The 9,061-nt window shown below is 36.1% G+C and overlaps 1 protein-coding gene across 1 annotated transcript in view; it reads right to left on the bottom strand.

Annotated features, from left to right (window-relative positions):
* LOC106880745 (uncharacterized) overlaps window positions 1-6,079 on the bottom strand; it is a 25,748-nt gene extending 19,669 nt beyond the window's left edge. Inside the window, exons 1-2 of the mRNA XM_052970995.1 lie at window positions 5,701-6,079; window positions 702-747 (exon numbers count right to left, since the gene is read on the bottom strand). Coding sequence (XP_052826955.1) covers window positions 702-747; window positions 5,701-6,079 — 425 coding nt within the window. The remainder of the gene's footprint in view (window positions 1-701; window positions 748-5,700) is intronic.
* Between the last annotated feature and the right edge of the window lie 2,982 nt (window positions 6,080-9,061).

Below are 9,061 nucleotides of genomic sequence, written 5' to 3'. Positions count from 1 at the left end.
TATATATATATATATGTATATGACAAGTTTCTTTCAGTTTCCATCTAACAAACCTACTCACAAGGCTTTGGTCAGCCTCAGGCTATAGTAGAAGACACTTGCCCAAGATACCATGCCGTGGATTGAACCTGGGACCATGTGGTTGGGAAGCAAACTTCTTACCACATAGCTATGCCTGCACCTATACATATATATATATATATATATATAAGAGTAGTAAATATATATAAATAGTGTAAGTACACACTCTAAAGATAAGATAGATACTCTGGGAAAACTGTGTTCTTGCCCCCAAAAGAACACTGATGTGTCAGGTGATTAACAACAATGAAAGTCTTTGTCGGGCAATATGTTGAAGGGTTCATTTGAATGTCAGATAAAGTGTACATATGTAAATTAATAAACAAATAAATAATGATGACGATGATGGTGACGATGTGAAGAAAATCGAAGAACATAACAACTGAAATGTAGAGTTGAAAGAAAGTGCAGGTTTAGGAGAGTTATCATTTATTGTACAAAACAAATGGAGTTTGAATTTTGGCAAAGATTTCACTTGGAAAAATCAAAAATAAGAAAAGACTATAGAAGCAAGTTGAATAAAGAACTAGTTTTATCAAATAATCAATACATTGAAAATACATTCCATTAATGGTTAACTAGAAACTGAAGGAATTAAACTTAAAAGATTGTTGACTTACATTAGAGAACAACGCTGTTCTTGCCCCTGTGATGTATCATTAGATTCTGAAAGGAGAAAAAAATATTTCAAAGTTGAATATAAATTATCAATAAGAATTGTTTTGTTCTTTAAAAATAAGCATTTCAAACCCAATTCTTCTTCCTTTCTTCTTTGCAGATCTTTTTTTTTTTACATTTTCGACTTTTTGAACTTCGAGTTTTATGATTTATAGTTGTTTCATGTTAACTTCCAAACCATAAAATAGTCTTAATTCATGTTTCTCTTTTAGTAAATAGATAGAAAGAAGTTAGTTCTACATACAGCTAGAGATGTAATACTTGGGCACATTGTCAGTATTGTATCTTGGGGTTACTGGGTGTATTGGTTCTCAAAACATACACCCTTGTTCAGGCAATTGAACCTAGGGTGATCAAGCTAAGGCCTGTGTCCAAGCAGCATTCTACTGATACCACCGGTCAACAATTTCCAACCACAGCCATCTAGATGCTTTCTCAGTAGCCACTACATTGTTATTGGTAGCTGTTCTTCTGCTCATTCCTGTAACATCCAAGGTCTCATAGGCCTTACTCAAGGAACAACTAAGAACACTCAACTTCCAAACCATAAAGTATTCCTGATTGAGGTTTCTCTTTTAGCAAATACATAGATAAAGGTAAGTTCAACATCAATAGCTACATCATCATTGTTGTATCCTGAAGTTTCTGGGTGTTTGGGGGTCTTCAACATACACATTCTCTCAAGGGCCTCAACCTAAATAGATGCTTCAGTTCAAGCAGCATCCTGCTAACACCAACAATCACCTCTTTTCAATTGGAACTGTCCAGAGGCTTTTTCAGCAGCCTCTGCACTGTTCTTGATGGCTCTTCATCTACTCCTATGTCCATGGTTCCACAGGTCTTAATCGGGGAATGACCTGTGAACCCATAAAGCGTAACGGATTCATGTTTCTCTATTAGTAAACAGACAGAAGTAGGTTACTGGATATTAATGGTTGATAAAAAACTGGGGTGACATGTAATGTATCATGTCTTTACGGGTCTCCTACTAGAGAGACTAAATCGAAGAACAAAGTCAATAAATAAAAAACACAGGCGCAGGAGTGGTTGTGTGGTAAGTAGCTTGCTTACCAACCACATGATTCCGGGTTCATTCCCATTGTGTGGCACCTTCGGCAAGTGTCTTCTACTATAGCCTCGGGCCGATCAAAGCCTTGTCAGTGAATTTGGTAGATGGAAACTGAAAGAAGCCTGTCGTATATATGTGTATATATATGTGTATGCGTGTGTATATGTTTGTCCCCCCAACATTGCCTGACAACCGATGGTGGTGTGTTTACATTTCTGTAACTTAGCGGTTCGGCAAAAAGAGACCGATAGAATAAGTACTAGGCTTACAAAGAATAAGTCCTGGGGTCGATTTGCTCAACTAAAGGCGGTGCTCCAGCATGGCCACAGTCAAATGACTGAAACAAGTAAAAGAATAAAAGAGTAAACTAACAAGGGAACCTCTATGTGGTCATTGGATCTGGTAGAAATAGCAACTGAATTGTCCTCAAAGTACACAAGACTGTCCTAAAAACATAATTGGACAGTGTAGTTTTGTATATAAAAAAGACTGGGTAGTATGTCTTTGACCATAAATGAGTGCCCTATCACAGATGACCTGGGGTTAAACAACTACAACAACAACAATGCCGCCACCACCACTGACACACCTCCCCCTCATTACTGCCACCCTTTCCATAAGAGAAAGCAGTAATTAACAATTGATTTTAAAGATATTCTCATTAAAAGACCATACATGTGCAGCATATCCGAAATTCCTGCTATTCAATAATCTAGATGCTGCTATTCCAAATATGGACATTTTAAAGTTATTTTATATTTTCAGATGGAATTAATATTTTTCTTGTTCAGTTCTGGTGTTGTACGAAGTATCGGATTATTCTTGTTTCTGTGGAAAACTATTTTAGTTTTCTTTATATTGAATCAGGATTTTCTAGAAATAGACCAAAATCTGTAAGGATTTTCACATTGAAAGCTACATATTCAGCTTCATAGATGGTTTGGAATTATCTCAGTTCTAAGATTAATATTTCCAGTGAAACACACACACACACACACACAACAGGCTTCCTCTTCTAGTTCCATCTACCAAATTCACTCAAAAGGCTCTGATTTATGTTAAAGGGCACCAAGGTGCTATGCAGTGGGATTGAACCTGAAACCACATGGTTGGGAAACAAACATTCTAGTCACACGGTTGTGCTGTACTTGTATGAACTTCTTAACCATACAGCTTCATAGTGATTTCACAAGCATTGGTGCAACTGAAACAAAGCACTCAGTACAGTGTTTAGTGATAGGAATGGCCAAACCAGATATTAGACTATCATACAGTCCCATCATAGATTCATACAGTCCTATCATAGATTAGACTATCATACAGCCTTGGATCCATCAGATCCTGTCAAATCATCCTACCCATACCAGCATGGAATATGGATCTTAATTGATGATGATGATGATATCAAATCAAATTATATTATGGTAGAAAATTATTTGACTGAATGTATAAGAACCTGCGGAGATTGGAGAGAAACGATGTAAATAAGACGTTGCATGTATAATGTGGACTTATATGAATGTGGAGGTGAGGTGAGAGAGTGGTTGGCTTTTAAAGGTGGCAAGCAGTGTATGTCTGAGAGATGGCTACATTGGTTAAGTATGGTATGGGCATGCGATGTGATTGGATAATGCGTGCTGGGTGATAGAATGATGTAATGTGCTGACAGTGAAGAGTATTTGTGGTAGCAGAAGACCAAAGAAAATATGGAATCTCTAGATGTTGGGTTTCATAGAAAAGATGATGAAAGACCACAATTAGTGGCAGACAAAATTTTCATGACAACATGGAACAAAAAAAAAACCCCAATGCTTGATAGTAATAATGATGATGATGATAGTTGTAATAATAACATATTTAGTTCTAATAATAACAACAAGCTCTAATACAACAATAGGCCTTAACATTTGTCATACTCTAATACCAATTGTACATTGTATGTCATAAATCAGCAATAAGCTCTAATATATATATTATAAACTAAGATGCTACTATATATATATATATATATATATATGTACCTCTCTCTCTCTCTCCATATATATATATATATAGGGTATAATATTAGAGATATTTTCCTTTGAATAAATTTAATTTCATAAATTTTCTTTTAATATTTTTTTTTACAATATTTTGTGTTCTTTGTATTATTTATTATATTTTTTTTCTTTAAATCCCTTTCATACTCTGCCAAGTAATTGAAATAATAAAGCTATACAGAAGCTAAGATTCTTCAAGGAATACATTTCTATAAACTGAATATAAATGAGAACATTTCTGCTTAATAATAACATAATTTCCATCTCCTTAGTTTCTCTTTCATCAAACAATTCACAGTAAATCCATAGTGTAGAGTTTCTGTGTGTGTGTGTGTGTGTGTGTGTGTGTGTGTGTGAGAGAGAGAGAGAGAGAGAGAGAGAGAGAGAGAGAGAGAGAGAGAGAGAGAGAGAGAGAGAGAGAGAGAGAGAGAGAGTGAATGTGTGTATGTTTGTGTTCCCTTGTTTTGACATCTCATGGTGGTTGTAAATGAGCATCACTGTCATACAAGCAGTGTCGTTCATTTCCAATATTCTGCAGAAATGTGTCTGGCCACAGGAAAATTTTACTTTGCTTAAAACAGATTTGTGGGGGAATGAGGTTGGGTGGGAGTGTGGGGGACATTTGCACAATAAGACCAAAAGGTCATCATCACATTTCTCTCCAGTTTTTCACAGAGTATCCAAGTTCAACATCCACGTCTCGCAAAGATTCTTACACCTACTTCATAAATCAAATGACTTCAGATTTAATATCTGGCCACTTTTTCTCATTAAACTTATCCTCAATCTCTCAAATAGGTTAACATTACAAATCTCAGAGATTTTACTGAATTTTCTCTCTCTGACCTCCACTAATGTTCCACATACTTTGTTCTTATGTTTCACTCACTACCATGTAGCATCATCCTCCTAAGATATACATCACACACACACACACACACACACATGCTATGCCTTTCATACAAAGAAAGAAGCTCTTTGTTGTCAACAGTGTCATGTCTTCCTGAACTTCTTCCTCCCTTTCATTATCCTGGCTACGAAACTCTCACAACAGTTCCCTCCCACTCTGGTACTAATTAAATCACCTAGGTAACAGAAATTATCAACTATGACTAGTGAACCACCCAAATATCCACTAGAGATTGTACGGCTTCAATACTTCAGTGGAATAATGTTACCAAAGTAGAAAGCTGTCAGATGGCATTCTGGAAATTCTTCTGAATAATTTTATGACAGAATGGTGGGTGTTATGAAGAGAGAAGAGACATCTCGATGTATTTCTGGGCTACTTGTCAGTTATGTAATATTTATAACATAACTTAGAATACTTCCTGTCCACATATTGTATATGTAAAATAATAAGAAGTCATGTAGTATATTTTAATGTATGTCTTGGATAATTAACTTTTAAGCATTTCTATTTTCCAAGCTAAGAAATGTACAATCTTTTATATTTATTCAATGATTCTTTCATTATTACATGAACAAATATGGTGGAATCTATGCTTTGCTGATGAGGTCAGAATAATGCTGAAATTTGTCTGCATTCATCTTTGGACTTCTTGCACTATATCCCTTGAGGTAACGTTTGCTTTCCTGTAACTACACTCAAATTTCCACTTTATTTTTTACTGTCAATATATGAAAAAGCTTGCAAGTGAGAGAAAGGGGGTAGTGGGAAGATAGTGGGAGAGGAGGAAAGGGGAGAGGGGGGAGATAAGAAGGGGAGAGGGGGGAGATAAGAAGAGGAGTGGGAGAGAGAGGAGGAGGAGGAGGGATATCAGCTATGTCAGCTGATGAAGGAAACATAATATAGTCAAAAAACAGACTTACTTGATAATTCTTCAACTGCTTTCTCATATTGTCTCAACAGAAATATTATTTCATTGGATTCCAGTTTCCTGGGTTTGGAAGGACATTTTTGTACAGTTTGTAATTTTGATTTATTGATTAATTGGAACTTTTTGTTGTCTCTCTTTCTTACGATCACATCTTTGTCATTTAATTCAAAGCCTTTTGGGAGGGAATCACTTCGTTCAGGAGTTGGCGGCGCTGGCACTTTACTTTTATTTCCTGTGTTTCCATGAATTGCTTGAGCCAAAAGTTCCGTTCGCTTCTTAATTAAACTACCTCCAAGGGACTTTATTTCTTCAGGATCACGCATTGCGATTCCTTTGTCAAGAACTACGTGTTTAGGGGAAGCATTTACCATTGTTTGGGGACTTTCTGTGGAATTTTCATGATTGCTCTGCTGGCTGTTCTGCCGACTGGTTTGGTAAGGAGACTTCCGCACGTGAAGTTGTTTTGTTGAAGTTGTGTTTGTAGTTTCACAGGAAAAAGCAGCTGGAATGTTTATCTTGTTTGTTGTGATACTTAATCGTGATCCTGACTCCGAAGATGATCCACCATTTATCACTGAGTTACTGTTCGGTGTATCACAGGACGACTCAACTTTATTATTCAACAACTTTTTCCCCGATTCTTCTTGTTTCAATAATGATTTCTGCTCTAAACTTGAAATGGATTTTCGATCAAGTGTTGAAACATTCTTCCGGTCTACAGTAGAAACATTCTTAGATTCCAAGGTTTTGAGAGAGGGTTTTGTTGTTGATGTTGTGTTTGTTATTTTATCTGTGGTAGTGTGGGGTTTGAACTTAGAATTTCTATCAGAGACTTTCCGTGTTGTGTTGATTTCAGTTTTATTGGACAATGGTGCATCAAATCGGGCTTTCAGAGCAGAAACAGTGACATTTCCCTGACCCTGGTAAGAAAAATAGACAAAAGAAAAGGAAATAAGTCATAATCATAACATATATTATGTGTATAAAATACTTATGTATGTATGCATGTATATATGTTTGTTTGTATGCATGTATGTACATAAGTGTGTATGTATTTAGTTAAATAACTGACTTTGTTATTTCATTATAAAGCTGAAGGGTCTTATATAAAATTATGATGACATGTTTTAATAATTCAAATACAAACATTTAAAACAGACAATTTTGAATCAGAAACCAAACCAATAGCAAAATAAATAAGCAAACAACAAAAAGAAAACAGTTTAACATCTTATAATTCTATTATAATTCCTTTCACATCCTGAATGTATTTTTAGAATATAAATCAGAAACTGTTTATTGGACACTCTATTACAAGTCCTTGGACTGACTCTTTGGTTTGAGGATATCTTCTTCCCTATCTCCTACCACAAGTCATGGAGGCTCTCTAAAAAAGGATCACGATGCTGCCCTTTCATTTCTCTAATTAAGCCCAGTGGAACCTTTGCTTTTTAAATATAGACTTTTGGTAAAGACTATAGTGTCTGTTGAGTCACTTTCATTAGCTTACAGCTGTTTCAGCTATGAGAAACTGCGCATCCAGAGTTGAGTGTCAATGTGACATAGTTTCTTCAGAGCCAGTTATATGAAGTGTTTTTTTTTAATGAAGAAAGCATTTAAATGTATAGTTGCATCCATATAAATACACACACACATGGATACAGACATACATACATACATGAACATACGTGTGTGTGTGTGTGTGTGTCTATGCAACAAAACTTCCATAAACTATAAAATCCCTTACTAGAACTATAATCTCAATGAAGGACAATCACACAGTATCAAGATAGAGTATGATATATACAACACACAAAAACAGACACACACTGGCACATGCCTGGTAGGATATAACAATCTAGTAAAACACACACAACACACACACACAAAGCACCTTAAGAAACGAGCTCTGCAATAGTGAATGGATGCATTCAATTTCACAGTGTGGCTACGGACTTACTTATTAATCTTATGAATAATTTGTTCACTTGATCCAACAGCTGAGTACAAATCCTTAAAACTGATAGAGGAATCCATTTTCTTTTTTTACATGAATAGACAATTATATCCAAACCACAGCAGTTATTTAATTATCTTCAAAAGTTAGTAAACAGGAGATGGATCTTCGTTGATTTCAATGATGAGGATCCAGTTGTTTGACTGCTCAAATAAATCACCTGCTCTTGAATTAACTTGTAAGTGGTTGAGTATTCCACAGACTCATGTACCCTTAATGTAACCCTCAAGTAGAATCAGACAAGGCTGTAGTTTTAAATTACAGATACATGGCTGTATGGTTAAGAAGCTTGCTTTGCAACCCCACTGTTGCGAGTTCAGTTCCACTGCACAACACCTTGGGCAAGTGTCTCCTACTGTAGTCCCAGGTCAACCAATGCCTTGTCAGTGAATTTGGTAGATGGAAACTGTGTAGAAGCCTATCATATATATTTACGTATATACCATGCTTATGATGCCTATTGAGGTAGAAACATGTCTCTATGTCTGTCCTCCAAACAATAAGTCTCTCCTTTTCTTTAATGGGATGTCAACTTTTAGAGAATTTTTGGAATTATCTCTCCTTCTCAAGTGGAACTGGTCTCATCTGCTGTTTGGTTAATAAGATACGTTCTCTAGAGGCAGAGATAGTTTTAATGAATCACGACTCTATGTTGTATGGTGTTTGATACACCTGTATTTGTTCATGGTCGTTTGAATCCTTGCCACTGGCCACTCTGAGTTGTTTCTCTTGATTCTGTTTTTGTTTGAATTATTTAATAGAGAACTACAGAATCTTAAAATCACTGACCCTGAACAGGTAAGAGGGGGCGTGGACATGGCTGTCCACTTTCTGGAGTACATTAGGATGAGTGTTCTCCTGGAGAAAGGTAGGGGGGAAAGACTTGAAAGCTAAGGAAAGAGAGAGAGAGAGAGAGAGAGAGATGGGGGGAAGACAAAGAGAGAAAATACATATAAAACTGTGTGCAGCTTAAATGTTATGAGTCAGTGATGTGATGTGACCCTTGAACAGGAAAATGGCCTATCACTATCATCACAGCCACCACCACCACTGAAACCCACTTTCATCACTGACGCAACCACCACCACAACAGCAACAATAACAGAGCTATGACAATGTTTAAGAGGTCTGACTAGCATTGTTGTTGACATGTCTAATCCTTAAATCTGCAGGTTTGATGCCTTCAGCTAACCTCTTTCATACAGTGGCTATTGTGTATAGAACTAACCCTAACATGACACGCACACACACACACACACAAAACAGGTTACACAAACAGTAGAAAACTGAGGTATCTTAGTAATATGATAAAATAATCAATTATATATATATATAT

Source organism: Octopus bimaculoides, chromosome 10 (genome assembly GCF_001194135.2).
Source record: "Octopus bimaculoides isolate UCB-OBI-ISO-001 chromosome 10, ASM119413v2, whole genome shotgun sequence".
Classification (NCBI taxonomy): Eukaryota; Metazoa; Mollusca; class Cephalopoda; order Octopoda; family Octopodidae; genus Octopus; species Octopus bimaculoides.
Note: the sequence above shows the minus strand (reverse complement) of the source record. Positions and strands in the feature narration are given on the sequence as shown.